This window comes from Lagenorhynchus albirostris, chromosome 2 (assembly GCF_949774975.1).
Source record: "Lagenorhynchus albirostris chromosome 2, mLagAlb1.1, whole genome shotgun sequence".
Classification (NCBI taxonomy): domain Eukaryota; kingdom Metazoa; phylum Chordata; class Mammalia; order Artiodactyla; family Delphinidae; genus Lagenorhynchus; species Lagenorhynchus albirostris.
Genome location: NC_083096.1, coordinates 86536169 through 86552570, shown reverse-complemented (window position 1 = coordinate 86552570; position 16402 = coordinate 86536169). Strand labels below are relative to the sequence as shown.

Below are 16402 nucleotides of genomic sequence, written 5' to 3'. Positions count from 1 at the left end.
TTTCTACGTATACTATCATGTCATCTGCAAACAGTGACAGTTTTACTTCTTCCTTTCCAGTTTGGATTCCTTTTATTTCTTTTTCTTGCCTGATTGCTGTAGCTAGGACTTCCAATACTCTGTAGAATAAAAGTGACAAGACTGAGCATCCTTATCTTGCTCCTGATCTTAGATGAAATGCTTTCACTTTATCTTCTCTTAAATGTAGGGTTCTAGCAGCTCTGAAACTAGCCCAAACATTTAGGATTACTGAATTATAGGATTCTAATTGCTGGCAAACAGAATGAATTAGATCTGTTCACCTAGATGCAAGTGAATCTTAGGTCACTCTGTTCCCTTAAAATACTTACTGCTTTATAATTTAGAAACAAGACATATTTCTCTTTTGCATATACTAAACTTGTACTAATAGCCTTATGTAATGGGAGTATTGTAAGAATTATTCCAGTTGCTATGAACAGTGTACAAAAAAAATCTTTCCTGATGACATTCAATGGACTTTACTAGTAGCTACTCCACAAAATTGCATTTTCTGAGTTTAATGTTTTTGTTTTATTATAGTAATGGAAGCGATAGTAGTATTTTTTAAGTTATTGAAATACTTGGTATTTTCTGTCTTCCTTGTCCCTAACCCAGCAAATCCAGAAGAGATTATGTGGTGTGGTCGTTTGAAGTGCCGTTTTGGAGAATGGTCAATTTCTAAGATTTCACCTTTCTAAAATATGACAGTTTTCTTGTTGAAATGCAAAAATCTGTTGGTTTGCACAGTTCTGAGTCAGGAAGTACTTAACTTGGTAGTGAAGGATCTTAGTACATCTTAGTAAACTGTATAGACCAACCTACACCTTATGTCTTATCAGGTATACATTGGGGCCATCATTCCTCTGGGTGCAGCTGAGAAAGATGGTCGTCTCCGTGCAGCTGATGAGCTGATGTGCATTGATGGAATTCCTGTTAAAGGGAAATCACACAAACAAGTGCTAGACCTAATGACGACTGCTGCTCGAAATGGCCATGTGTTATTAACTGTCAGAAGAAAGATCTTCTACAGTGGTATGTGAACCTGTTCCTACTCTGATAAGTTAAAAAAGAAACAAAGAAACTTAGTCCACATTTTTGGGGAGTTTTTTGGGGTTTCTTTTTTGAAGGTTATTTTATTATGTTTAATAGTGTATGAGATAACTCATTTGGTGTGATCCAAGGCCTCATTGTGGAAAGCCATGTAAGGTCAAAAGGATTCAGAAATAATACTACTACTATCAAAAAAGAGAAATAAATTTTGGGCCTCTATATTAAGATTATATTAATATATATTGATGAATTTGCCAATGTGGCATTGTAGATCAGAGTATCAGCTTCAATCTGTTTTCTGAAAAACAAAGTTATTTATTCATACCAAGATATCCCATTAGCTGAATATCAAAAGATTTTGGATCCTGATGATCCTAAATATTCAGAGGACAGAATGTTTCTACTTGACAAGTTTTAGTATAATATAATTTAACATTTGTGTGCTTACCACGTCCCAGACATACTGATTTTTTTACTTACTCTTTAGAACACTATGATGTAAACACTATCATTATTCTAGTTACTCACAGAAAGGTTGAGAAACACATAGGTGGTAGGTAGTAGGACCAGGATTAAAGCAGGTAGTTTAATTACAGAGCTTGGGGTCTAAACCATTACACTAGGGTATGAAAATCTCATGTATTTTCTCTTCAGTAGTTTTGTGAATATTAAGTAGAAATTTTTCAAAGTGAATTCTTGCCACTTAAAAATTTTTAAAAGATAACACTGTGGCACCACAAGAGTGTAAGCCTCATGTAGTTTGGGAGTTTCATCCATTTAGTTATGTGCTGTGTCCCCAGTATTTAGAAAATGCCTGTCTGGCACAGAGTGGACATAAAAAAATCTGTCGACTTGATGAAGAGTTGCATTACTCTTAAAAATGAGGCACCGTGTTTTTGATTGCAACGTCCAAAGTAAAGGCCCAGGGACTTCCCTCGTGGTCCAGTGGTTAAGACTCCCTGCTCCCAATGCAGGGGCCCGGGTTCGATCCCTGGTCAGGGATCTAGATCCTGCTTGCTGCAACTAAGAGCCTGCATTGCTGAAGCTAAAGATCCCTCATGCCACAACTAAAAGATCCCGCACGCGGCAACGAAGATCCCGCGTGCTGCAGCTAAGACCTGGCACAGCCAAATAAATAAGTAAATAACAACAAAGTAAAGGCCCACCTCCCTTCCTAAATATCAGGTATTCCGTGATGCATACAGATTTTAATGCAGTGTTGCCTCCATTTGGTTATGCTGAAGTCAGAACATAACTACACAGAGTAAAAAATGTGATGCTATACAACTAGAGGTTGGCTCCCTCCTGGAAAGCATCATGAAGAAGTTTCATTGTAGTTTGATATTACTGGAAGCATTTTAGCTAATTCATTCTAACCATGCATTATATCGAAAATAACCTTTCTTTTTATTAATGATTGGATGTTGGTGACACTTTGTCGAGGTGCAAAAACATATTCTCAGAATCACATAGATTTTGACCCAAAGAGACCTTGTAAATGCATATTCATCGATAGCAATGTTGTTGTGGTTGTTGTTTATGATGTTTTGTATCAAATTATGGCACAAAACTTGCTCTTTTTTTGAAATCAGTTAGGACTAACTTGTGTCATTCTTTCTCACATTATGATGTTATCTTGAATAGGAGAAAAAGGTGTAGGTTAACTGCCCATTTGCTAGGAATTCCATATGACCTATTCTATGCCTAGGAGAGTTTGCCGTTCATGTGGACAGCTTGTTGTATGCCTGAGAACTGCTAATGGTTAACTCATCCGGTATCACCCATCAGGAACCTGCAGTTGTAAAACACATTGTAAAAGATAAATTCTGTGTAGATGGCAAACTGTTCTGAACCTGTAATGGGCATCATCTCTATCCTGATGCAGTGACCTCTCAGACGTCATGAGTGTCAGTCACTGCACTAAATTATATTTAAAGTTGATTTTAAAAGGAAGTTTACTATGTTGTTATTCATTATCAACTTTTTAAAAAATTACTGGTCCAGGTTAAAAACCTTGCTGGAATTAAAATAATTTCAAGAAGGATTTTTTGACTATCACATTTCACAGAAGCTTTGAAAAACTTCCTTTAAAGTGAGGTAACATTTTGCATTTTTCCAACTATGTACTTAAAGAGCATTTAAGAAGTCAGCTGGACTGCTGCCGCCTACATCTGCACTCAAATTAGGTCCAGAGCTCACGTGGGTGGAGGTGCTGCTTTTCTATTCTTTATGTTATTAGAAGCTAAATTTTCTTGTGAAAGGCTTAGCACAAAAACACTTTAGTTATCAAAAGTTATGATATTCCAGAAATATCAAAATTGATCATGTTTATTATAGAGAAACAACCTGAGGATGACAGCTCTCAAGCCTTCCTTTCAACACAGAATGGCTCTCCCCGCCTGAACCGAGCAGAGGTCCCAGCCAGGCCTGCTCCCCAGGAGGCCTATGATGTTGTCTTGCAACGAAAAGAAAATGAAGGATTTGGCTTTGTCATTCTCACTTCCAAAAGCAAGCCACCTCCAGGAGGTAAGGGCTCCTATGTCCTGTTATCCCTCCCTACGATTCCAGTTTTCTGAGTTGTCTGCTGGGGTTTCTGAAACTACTTAGGAATCATGTAGTGATATAAATTGCCTCAGAGAGTTCTCTTTTTTTAAAATGCGGAATATTTTCTTTATTTTCAAAATTAGGTAATCTGGGGACTTCCCTGGTGGTCCAGTGGTTAAGATTTCACCTTCTAATGCAGGGGCTGTGGGTTCAATCCCTGGTCGGGGAGCTAAGATCCCACATGCCTCACAGCTAAAAAGTCAAAACATAAAACACAAAAAATTCAATGAAGACTTTAAAAATGGTCCACATCAGAAAATATTTGAAGAGATTATAGTTGAAAACTTCCCTAATATGGGAAAGGAAATAGTTAATCAAGTCCAGGAAGCACAGAGAGTCCCATACAGGATAAATACAAGGAGAAATACGCCAAGACACATATTAATCAAACTGTCAAAAATTAAATACAAAGAAAGCATATTAAAAGCAGCAAGGGAAAAACAACAAATAACACATAAGGGAATCCCCATAAGGTTAACAGCTGATCTCTCAGCAGAAACCCTACAAGCCAGAAGGGAGTGGCAGGACATACTGAAAGTGATGAAGGAGAAAAACCTACTCTACCCAGCAAGGATCTCATTCAGATTTGATGGAGAAATTAAAACCTTTACAGACAAGCAAAAGCTGAGAGAGTTCAGCACCACCAAACCAGCTTTACAACAAATGCTAAAGGATCTTCTCTAGGCAAGAAACACAAGAGAAGGAAAAGACCTATAATAACGAACCCAAAATAATATAGAAAATGGGAATAGGAACATACATATCGATAATTACCTTAAATGTAAATGGACTAAATGCTCCCACCAAAAGACACAGATTAGCTGAATGGATACAAAAATAAGACCCTTATATATGCTGTCTACAAGAGACCCACTTCAGACCTAGAGACACATACAGACTAAAAGTAAGGGGATGGAAAAAGATATTCCATGCAAATGGAAACCAAAAGAAAGCTGGAGCAGCAATTCTCATATCAGACAAAATAGACTTTAAAATAAGGACTATTAAAAGAGACAAAGAAGGACACTACATAATGATCAAGGGATCGATCCAAGAAGAAGATATAACAATTGTAAATATTTATGCACCCAACATAGGAGCACCTCAATACATAAGGCAAATACTAACAGCCATAAAAGGGGAAATCGACAGTAACACATTCATAGTAGGGGACTTAAACACCCCACTTTCACCCAAGGACAGATCATCCAAAATGAAAATAAATAAGGAAACACAAGCTTTAAATGATACATTAAACAAGATGGACTTAATTGATATGTATAGGACACTCCATCCAAAAACAACAGAATACACATTTTTCTCAAGTGCTCATGGAACATTCTCCAGGATAGATCATATCTTGGGTCACAAATCAAGCCTTGGCAAATTTAAGAAAATTGAAATTGTATCAAGTATCTTTTCTGACCACAACGCCATGAGACTAGATATCAATTACAGGAAAAGATCTGTAAAAAATACAAACACATGGAGGCTAAACAATACACTACTTAATAATGAAGTGATCACTGAAGAAATCAAAGAGGAAATCAAAAAATACCTAGAAACAAATGACAATGGAGACACAACGACCCAAAACCTGTGGGATGCAGCAAAAGCAGTTCTAAGGGGGAAGTTTATAGCAATACAAGCCCACCTTAAGAAGCAGGAAACATCTAGAATAAACAACCTAACCTTGCACCTCAAGCAATTAGAGAAAGAAGAACAAAAAAACCCCAAAGCTAGCAGAAGGAAAGAAATCATAAAAATCAGATCAGAAATAAATGAAAAAGAAATGAAGGAAACAATAGCAAAGATCAATAAAACTAAAAGCTGGTTCTTTGAGAAGATAAACAAAATAGATAAACCACTAGCCAGACTCATCAAGAAAAAAAGGGAGAAGACTCAAATCAATAGAATTAGAAATGAAAAAGGAGAGGTAACAACTGACACTGCAGAAATAAAAGAGATCAGGAGAGATTACTACAAGCAACTATATGCCAATAAAATGGACAATCTGGAAGAAATGGACAAATTCTTAGAAATGCACAACCTGCCAAGACTGAATCAGGAAGAAATAGAAAATATGAACAGACCAATCACAAGCACTGAAATTGAAACTGTGATTAAAAATCTTCCAACAAAGAAAAGCCCAGGACCAGATGGCTTCACAGGCGAATTCTATCAAACATTTAGAGAAGAGCTAACACCTATCCTTCTCAAACTCTTCCAAAATATAGCAGAGGGAGGAACACTCCCAAACTCCTTCTACGAGGCCACCATCACCTTGATACCAAAACCAGGCAAGGATGTCACAAAGAAAGAAAACTACAGACCAATATCACTGATGAACATAGATGCAAAAATCCTCAACAAAATACTAGCAAACAGAATCCAACAGCACATTAAAAGGATCATACACCATGATCAAGTGGGATTTATTCCAGGAATGCAAGGATTCTTCAATATACGCAAATCTATCAATGTGATAAACCATATTAACAAATTGAAGGAGAAAAACCATATGATCATCTCAATAGATGCAGAGAAAGCTTTTGACAAAATTCAACACCCATTTATGATAAAAACCCTGCAGAAAGTAGGCATAGAGGGAACTTTCCTCAACATAATAAAGGCCATATACAACAAGCCCACAGCAAACATCATCCTCAATGGTGAAAAACTGAAAGCATTTCCACTAAGATCAGGAACAAGACAAGGGTGCCCACTCTCACCACTCTTATTCAACATAGTTTTGGAAGTTTTAGCCACAGCATTCAGAGAAGAGAAGGAAATAAAAGGAATCCAAATCGGAAAAGAAGAAGTAAAGCTGTCACTGTTTGCAGATGACATGATCCTATACATAGAGAATCCTAAAGATGCTACCAGAAAACTACTAGAGCTAATCAATGAATTTGGTAAAGTAGGAGGATACAAAATTAATGCACAGAAATCTCTGGCATTCCTATATACTAATGATGAAAAATCTGAAAGTGAAATCAAGAAAACACTCCCATTTACCATTGCAACAAAAAGAATAAAATATCTAGGAATAAAGCTACCTCAGGAGACAAAAGACCTGTATGCAGAAAACTATAAGACACTGATGAAAGAAATTAAAGATGATACAAATAGATGGAGACATATACCACGTTCTTGGATTGGAAGAATCAACATTGTGAAAATGACTCTACTACCCAAAGCAATCTATAGATTCAATGCAATCCCTATCAAACTACCACTGGCATTTTTCACAGAACTAGAACAAAAAATTTCGCAATTTGTATGGAAACACAAAAGACCCCGAATAGCCAAAGCAATCTTGAGAACAAAAAAAGGAACTGGAGGAATCAGGCTCCCTGACTTCAGACTATACTACAAAGCTACAGTTATCAAGACGGTATGGTACTGGCACAAAAACAGAAAGATAGATCAATGGAACAAGATAGAAAGCCCAGAGATAAACCCATGCACATATGGACACCTTATCTTTGATAAAGGTGGCAGGAATGTCCAGTGGAGAAAGGACAGCCTCTTCAATAAGTGGTGCTGGGAAAACTGGACAGGTACATGTAAAAGAATGAAATTAGAACACTCCCTAACACCATACACAAAAATAAGCTCAAAATGGATTAAAGACCTAAATATAAGGCCAGAAACTATCAAACTCTTTGAGGAAAACATAGGCAGAACACTCTATGACATAAATCACAGCAAGATTCTTTCTGACCCACCCCCTAGAGTAATGGAAATAAAAACAAAAATAAACAAATGGGACCTAATGAAACTTCAAAGCTTTTGCACAGCAAAGGAAACCATAAACAAGACCAAAAGACAACCCTCAGAATGGGAGAAAATATTTGCAAATGAAGCAACCGACAAAGGACTAATCTCCAAAATTTACAAGCAGCTCATGCAGCTCAATAACAAAAAAACAAACAACCCAATCCAAAAATGGGCAGAAGACCTAAATAGACATTTCTCCAAAGAAGATATACAGACTGCCAACAAACACATGAAAGAATGCTCAACATCATTAATCATTAGAGAAATGCAAATCAAAACTACAATGAGATATCATCTCACACCAGTCAGAATGGCCATCATCAAAAAATCTAGAAACAATAAATGCTGGAGAGGGTGTGGAGAAAAGGGAACCCTCTTGCACTGCTGGTGGGAATGTGAATTGGTTCAGCCACTATGGAGAACAGTATGGAGGTTCCTTAAAAAACTACAAATAGAACTACCATATGACCCAGCAATCCCACTACTGGGCATATACCCTGAGAAGACCGAAATTCAAAAAGAGTCATGTACCAAAATGTTCATCGCAGCTCTATTTACAGTAGCCCGGAGATTGAAACAACCTAAGTGCCCATCATCGGATGAATGGATAAAGAAGATGTGGCACATATATACAATGGAATATTACTCAGCCATAAAAAGAAACGAAATTGAGCTATTTGTAATGAGGTGGATAGACCTAGAGTCTGTCATACACAGTGAAGTAAGTCAGAAAGAAAAAGACGAATACCGTATGCTAACACATATATATGGAATTTAAGAAAAAAAAAAATGTCATGACGAACCTAGGGGTAAGGTAGGAATAAAGACGCAGACCTCCTAGAGAACGGACTTGAGGTTATGGGGAGGGGGAAGGGTGAGCTGTGACGGGGCGAGAGAGAGTCATGGACATATACACACTAACAAACGTAGTAAGGTAGATAGCTAGTGGGAAGCAGCCGCATGGCATAGGGATATTGGCTCGGTGCTTTGTGACAGCCTGGAGGGGTGGGATAGGGAGGGTGGGAGGGAGGGAGACGCAAGAGGGAAGAGATATGGGAACATATGTATATGTATAACTGATTCACTTTGTTATAAAGCAGAAGCTAACACACCATTGTAAAGTAATTATACCCCAATAAAGATGTTAAAAAATAAATTAAAAAAAAAATGGTCCACATCAAGAAAAAAATTAAAAAGTTAAAAAAAAAAAGGAAATGGACTGTATTATAAAAAAAAAATTAGGTAATCTCAATCAAACCTTCCAGGCTTCGGGTTTATCTATCTATCTCAGATTCCATAAAATAAGTCTTATTAGTAGCTTGGTTTACATCAAGATTATATTGTGGCAGTATGTCAGGGATGTGACCTAATTGCTTTAGTGAAAGGACAATGCTGAATTTTTAAAATTATGGGGGCACAGGGTTTTTTTTCAAATTAGGGGAAATCGTGTATGCAGAAATGAATTAAATGCTAGAAACAATTGAGAAGAAGTAAAACAGATTACCAGAAAAATCTTGACCCAAATATGTCTTAAATAGTCCTTTCATGTTATTTAATAATGACTGCCATATTCCAGCTATAAAGCGACCTTTTTGAATGATAAGAGGCATTCTTACTTTATATGCTTCATTGAAAGGTAAAAATTTTGTCAGAACCTTGAAAAATTAAATATCCTGAACCCAGCTTAACAGAATGTTGTCTGAGAAGGATGAGTATGTGTATTAATTCCCTCAACAAAGGAGGAATTACCTCTAGTATGTTCAGGGCGGTTATGATTCAGCAAATTAAATATTTGTCATGTCTTTATGTTTCTAAGAAATAATCATCTTTAAATATAATTGTAAAATCCAAATGAATGTAAGATGAGAACCAGCAAATTAATATTTATGTATTATGCTTGTCTGGTAGCTTTATTTTTCCAAGTCAAGTGATAAAAATCTTTGACCACATGAAAATGCATTCTTGCCTTTGCCAGTGGATTTGATTATATCTTGGGTAGTGAGATCCTTTTAGACTAGATGGTCACTAAAACCTTAGTAAAAAAAGAAAACACTTTCAGTAAAGTGTTGTGAGCCAAACCAATTTGCAAAAATCTTGCTGGAATTAATGCAGTTGTGTAGAGGAAGAAGATTCCGTGACATGGATGAGTTATTACTATAGTATCAGGTCACTGCTCACTGATACTAGTTTCCATTTTCCAAAAGCCGTTGCTATGGTAACGCTTGGAACTGGAACTGTCACTGATGCTTTGAGGATGATCATGTGGCCTGTGTCAGAAAAATAAAAGGAAGCAGCATTTAGGTGGAGTTTATTTTGTATCATTGGTTATTTGTTTTTCAAAATACTGATTTCCATTTTAGATAATCATATTCTCATTCTAATTCCATGCAATAATCCCAGGCATTCAGATTAACAAAAATAGTGAAAGATTATTACTCAACATGATAGATGCTAACCACTTTTCATATTGAGGATACTCCTTTTCTAGCACCACAAAAATTAGGTGACAGTCTAGTGTTCACCATAAAACTAGGAGATATAGAGGAATTCAGTAAAATAAATTAGAGGAATTCAGTAAAATAAATTATGTTACTTAAATATGTTTAACATATTTTTATACTTGTTCGTTTAAAATTTATATTATTATACTTCAATACATTATATATTAAATATTTTATTTGTGTATATTTATTTGCTTATTTTAAAAATCTTTTTATATGTATTTGTTTAAATTTCTTCTTACTATTTTGATGGTTTTACTTACCATAGATGCTAGATCTCTGTATAAGACAGTGTCATTAAGTGCTGGGCTTTGTAATCAGACAAACTTGGATTCTAGACCTGCTTATGTCTTTTAATAGCTGTCTGATCTTGGGCACATTACTTAGCCTCCAAGAGCTCCAGTTTCCACTGTGAAATGAGGATGATGATAACACTTCCTGTCTCGTGTGTTTGTGAGGATTAAAGGAGATACTGCGTGTGAAGCCCTTTGCCTGGACCTTCAATAAATGCTAGCTGCTGTTGCTTATTGTAGTTTCTGCTACCATTGTTATCATCATTATTTATAAAATTGCCACTGCCTCTTGACCTTTTTTTTTTAAAGAAACGTTAAAAAGTTTATCAATATTTGAGTAATGAGATAGGAAAGAAAGCCCAATTAAAATGTAGGATTGAGGCAGCAACTAATGGTGGCAGGAAATGAGTGTTGCTGCAAACTGCATAACAATGAAAGTTTGGTTTAGAAAAGAGTTAGCACAGGTGAAAAGGACAGAAACCTGTCTGTCAGAATAGATCATTCTTTATGGATCTTGTCTTGATACAGATTGGTATTCTGCACAGTGTAGATTGTTGGGGTTTTTTTCCCTTTTGCCGAAATATATTTACTGCTGACATTTGTCACAAGACGAGTTCCCAGTAGCACCTCTAATACCAGTTATAAAATTCTAAGATTCTCTACTGTTGGCTTTTTCAAAGATCAGGGATCCAGGCCCAGCATCCTTCTTGCCCTGGACCCAGTTTGTGTCAGACCTACATGAATGAAGCACTTAGAAAAGACCTCTATTGAAGATGAAAAGGACTTGGCTACTTTTTGCATTGCCAGTACTTCAGAGGTTTCAGTGTTTCTGTTATTATATACTTTTCAGTTCTGGTTGCAAAGGATTTCTTTGAGAAGGGGACATTTCCAGTTACTGTCCTTTCTTTTCCTGAAAAGAAATGTTTTAAGAGCACTGAAGTGATCCCAGCAGCTGGACTAGCCAGTCTGTGAGACAGATTTAGGCCAAGATGATTGAAGACAGATAAATTGGCTTTATGGCAGATGCCTATAGAGTTTGTATATACCAACAACAAGGCAGGACTTAGACGTTTCCTTAGCCATGCAGTTACTTTGAAAATTTCCCAGTCTATTCAGAGAATGTTCAGAAGTTATCTTTCTCCTGGTCTACTATTTTTAGCTGTTTTGGTGGTGCTGCTATAAATGTCAAGAAAATAACAATCTGACTACTTTTATCTTCTCTCACCTCGGCGATTAACCCTTTGTGAAGTTCTGTACCAAGATTTGCCAATTCCTTTTGACCACATTGCTCACAGGATGAGAAAGGAACCCCTGAGACATCAGAGATTCCTGTTGTGTGATGCTTTCCCAAGCCTGAACAAACCCCTTTCAGTGTTCCAGGGAGCTGAATGATTTTCTTCTCAGGGGATCTGGAATGAACACTGTGTACAAGTAACTCTCTTCTAAGAAGGAGAGTAACTAAGATATTGATTTAGAAGGTCACCACAGGGCCTCTGTGTGATTCTCCCTATGTTTCTGATGTGCCACCTGTCATACTATCAGGGCAATCAGCTCATGCTGCCTGGCACAGGACATGGCCCATGCTGCTCTGGAGCTCTTCTAATTAGTTTATAGCGAAAATGGCATAATAAGTGCTTGATATAATTCAGAGCTAAAAGGCACTTGCTTCCAACAGTGACTTCCTCATTTTTAAGATAAAGTCTCCCAATGTGTAATCCTAGAAGAGCCAAGGAATGGCATTCACTGTCCATGGGGACGTAAATCATGGCCGAGAATAACTTCCAGTCCAAATGAAGGTCTATTAAAATGGCCCTAGGGCTTCCCTGGTGGCGCAGTGGTTGAGAGTCCACCTGCCGATGCAGAGGACGCAGGTTCGTGCCCCGGTCCGGGAAGATCCCACATGCCGCGGAGCGGCTGGGCCCGTGAGCCATGGCCGCTGAGCCTGCGCGTCCGGAGCCTGTGCTCCGCAGCGGGAGGGGCCACAGCAGTGAGAGGCCCTCGTTCCGCAAAAAAAAAAAAAAAAAAAAAAAAAAAAGGCCCTAACATACACCTAGATATAATACAGAAATACTAGTAAGGAGCCCATTTTACTATGGAAATTAAACATAATCACAGTGCCATTTAAAAATATTTAATTGTCCTTATTCATAACAATAAGGCTACATATTCAGCAGGAGCTCAAGTGCCTGATAAATTTACTGACCTAGGCAAAGAAATTCTTAGAGAACATAGAAGGAACATTTGTTTCTCAATACAAATGCCCCTTATTAAGTGGTGAAAGATATTTTGACAAGATTTCCTGAATGTCTGAGAACTCATTTTAAGGCTTAATAACAGTGAAGTGTCGTAGTAGTTACTCTAAGAAAGCCTTTAGCATTATGCTAGAGATATAATAGAGCTGCACAGCGTGTCTTTGCAAACGTCTTAGATTCAGCTTTGTGCATTCAGGGTATGATTTTATCCATAAGCCAAATAATCTTAATGTTAAACATTAATGTTCTAATTCCACTCCGCTTTTCTGATTTTTAAAAAAATCTAAAGGCATTAAATAAAAGGAATTAATTTTGCCCTAGAAATAAGTATGATTCATTTTAATGATCAGTCATTTCACTGTAACTGGATTTCTGACCAATCTGAGTCCTAAACTTGATTTTGAACTGCATTTATTTACAAGATTCCTGTGGGAGTAAATGCCCCTTCAACAGAACCAAAGATGATCTCATTGTGCCATTTCTAAAATAGCCAAAAACCTGATGCAGCCTAAACAGCCAACAGCAAACAAGAAACATGAGCTATTCTCATAAGTATCACTGAGGTCAGTAGCCTTTAAACTGGATCATTAGAATGACATTATAAAAATTGGAAAAAGGTTTCTGGTAAGTGGAAAGAAGCAGAAAGGTTTATATGCTATGATTGCAACTGTGTAAAGAGTATCTATGCCTGTGGAGAAAGAGTGGAAGATAATATGAAAGTAGTTGCATTTGGATAGGATGATCACAGGTGGTGGTTTTTTGATATATCTTTAAAGAATTTTCTTTGATGTTATTATGTTGAATTTTTCATGATGGTGATGATGATGATAAATCCAACACTCCAAGATATGTTAAATAATTGAAAAACCTGGGGATTTTTTTCCCATAGTTATTCCTCATAAAATTGGCCGAGTCATAGAAGGAAGTCCAGCTGATCGCTGTGGGAAGCTGAAAGTTGGAGATCATATCTCTGCAGTGAATGGGCAGTCCATTGTTGAACTGTCCCATGATAACATTGTTCAGCTGATCAAAGATGCCGGTGTCACCGTCACACTAACAGTCATTGCTGAAGAAGGTAAGGAACCAGTAGACCTGCCTTCCCCAAACTGACCTGAGGGACACAGAGCCTGTAGAAGGCAGTGGCTTCCTCCAGCATTGCCAGAACCACTGCAGTGATAGAACCATTTATACGCTCGGGAGTCTCATTTTTTACCTTTTCCATTTAATGAATTTAAAAGACAGTTTATTATAAAGTCGTCAGTAGCTCAAGAAAAATAATACAGCTAGTGAGTGGTGGCCATTTATTTATGTGCTGGAGGAGCAAGCACCCAGAGCAAAAGACATTGGTAATGCTTTTCAGATCTTATTTTCTTAAAATAATGTCTTAAGTCTCTGCTTGAGTGAGAGAAAATCCTCTAAAGGGTTCCAAGAAAGTCACTGTTGATATCAAGCCTTTCATGTCAGGCCCGTGCCATAGTGTGCCTTGCCTCGCAGGCAGGGCTTCGTTCTGGTAGCTGCTTTACAAATGGGGGAAGGGGAGTACATCGGAATGGCCAGTAAATAGGGCATAAAAGGTACTTAGTGTCTTGCCTTGCTTTAAGGCTGCCTTTGATCATTAAGAATTTCTAATTAGGAACCATTTTTGAATAGCACCGGTTCATGGTCTTTGTTTATGAATTACAAGGTAACCGTTAAATAATGCTCATCTCATTTTTCCTGATCTTGTAAAATTTATGAGAAGCCAAAAGCAACAGAATTGCGAAGGGTCAGTCTTCCATGTTAAAATTCCTTGTACCGTAATGTGTGTTCATGTCCCCCGTGCCCCCCATGATCCTCTAATCTAGTCAGTTTTCAGGTCTTTTAATTTTTGATTATTCCTTTCTTTTCCCTTCCTCCTGTACCACTTGCATACCTTTGTATCTAAGGTTCTACATAAATCTCCCCTCTGTCCAAGATTCTGTAGGGGGATTTCTTTGTGGACACGAGTTCGTCTGGCTGCTCTCGGAGGCCCCTTCTCATTCTAAGACACTGTGACATCCCTGCCTCTGCTCTTTTCCCTTCTCTAGCCTGTTCTGCACTCTGCCCAGACTCTGTCCCAGACTCTGCTGATTCTTCCTTCTAAAGTCCTCTTCAGTGCAAGCTCCAGTGCTTCCCCGCTCTCTGCACAGAAAGTGTTTTATGATTTTGTTCCCAGCCTGCCTTTTAAATTTACCTCCCAGTTCTTTCCAAATTCTCAGATCTTTCCAAAGATCTGTCTGTTTTTCCAGATCCTCTCTTGAACTGGTCCTCATTGGCCTCTGTGCACATGGGCTTCCTCCCCCAGTCCCATAGCACTCCTTATCTCTGCAATTCACTGAGCACTATTACATCACTAACTCCCTATTAAAGGGTCTGCTCTTTGAATACAAAGAAAATGTTACCAATTGACTAGGATACTTGCTAGGCACTCAGTAAATATTTTTTTGAATGAAGGAATGAGTAAATGGATGAATGAGCGAATGAGCAAAGTAAGAGTCAGGAGATTTTCAGTTCTATGCCAATACCTAGCAGAGGCAATATAAGCCTAATAGAAGTAAGCTTTTGACTGACAAGAGTTCACTGACACCTATTAGCTAGTTGTCTGACCTTAAACAAGCCACTTAACATTTCTAACCTTCAGTTTTTAATCTGTAGGGTGGGAATAATGATATCTATTTCAGGATCACTGTGAAAATTAAAGGTGAAAATGTACATAATCTGCATAAGTACCCTAAGGTGCTCATCTAGTGATAGCTGTCATTATCTTACCACGTCTTTGCATGGCTGCCTCCCTCACTCACTGCCTAAGGAAATAATAATATTTAAGAAGCACTTACTACGTGGCAGCTATTGTCCTAAGTACTTTACATCTGCTAAGTCATTTAATCCTCACACTAACCCTAGGTCGGCACTATTAATGGCCCATTCTATAGGCGAGGAAATGAGCCACCAAGCAGTTAGAGAACTTGCCCCTGGTCATAAAACTGGTGACAGAACAAGTATTTGAATACAGGCTCTCGGCTGTAGAATCTGTGCTCCTAACTGCTGTGCCTTCCCTAACTAATCACGGTATCTAAAATAACCCTCCCCCTGCCTGACCCAGTCTTGCCTTACTCAGTTTTACTTTTTTTTTAAATTTAATTTAATTATTAATTAAAAAAATGTTTATTGAAGTATAGTTGATTTACAAAATCGTGTTAGTTTTACAGGTACAGCACAGTGATTCAGTTATGTGCGTGTATATATATATATATATATATATATATATATATATATTCTTTTTTAGATTCTTTTCCCTTATAGATTATTACAAAATATTGAGTAGAGTTCCCTGTGCTATACAATAGGTCCTTGTTGATTATCTATTTTACATATAGTAGTGTGTATATGTTAATCCCAACCTCCTAATTCATCCCTCCCCTATCGCCCTTCCCCTTCGGTAACTCTAAGTTTGTTTTCTATGTCTGTGAGTCTCTTTCTGTTTTTCAGCTTTACTTTTCTTCATTGTACTTATCTCTACATGAGGTTATTGAACTATGAGTTTATTTGTTTATTGTCGTCTCCCCTACTAGAATGTAAAGTCATAAGATTCATGAAGTTAGAGATTTTGTCATGTTTGGTGCTAAATCCCAAGGGCCTAAAACAGTGTTAACCACATAGTAAGTGCTCAGTCAAATTTTTTGAATGAAGGCTTATTGTTACTTAATATGATTTTGGTAAGATTTCTTTATCTCAGTTTCTTTACCATGATCTCTTTGGCCTGCTTTTTAGCCTTAAATTCTGTTCCGTGACCCACAAAGAAAAGCAGGCCTCAGTGCCACAGGGTTGTGACATTTCAGGGTTGTTCTGAGAATGATGTATGTAGTGCAATTATATCACC

At 37.5% G+C, this 16402-nt stretch overlaps 1 protein-coding gene across 6 annotated transcripts in view; it reads left to right on the top strand.

Moving 5' to 3' along the window:
• MAGI3 (membrane associated guanylate kinase, WW and PDZ domain containing 3) overlaps window positions 1-16402 on the top strand; it is a 269898-nt gene that overhangs the window by 233428 nt on the left and 20068 nt on the right. For all 6 annotated transcript variants that reach the window (XM_060139306.1, XM_060139305.1, XM_060139302.1 and 3 more), the window contains 3 exons: window positions 861-1053; window positions 3409-3597; window positions 13394-13579. In XM_060139306.1, coding sequence (XP_059995289.1) covers window positions 861-1053; window positions 3409-3597; window positions 13394-13579 — 568 coding nt within the window. The remainder of the gene's footprint in view (window positions 1-860; window positions 1054-3408; window positions 3598-13393; window positions 13580-16402) is intronic.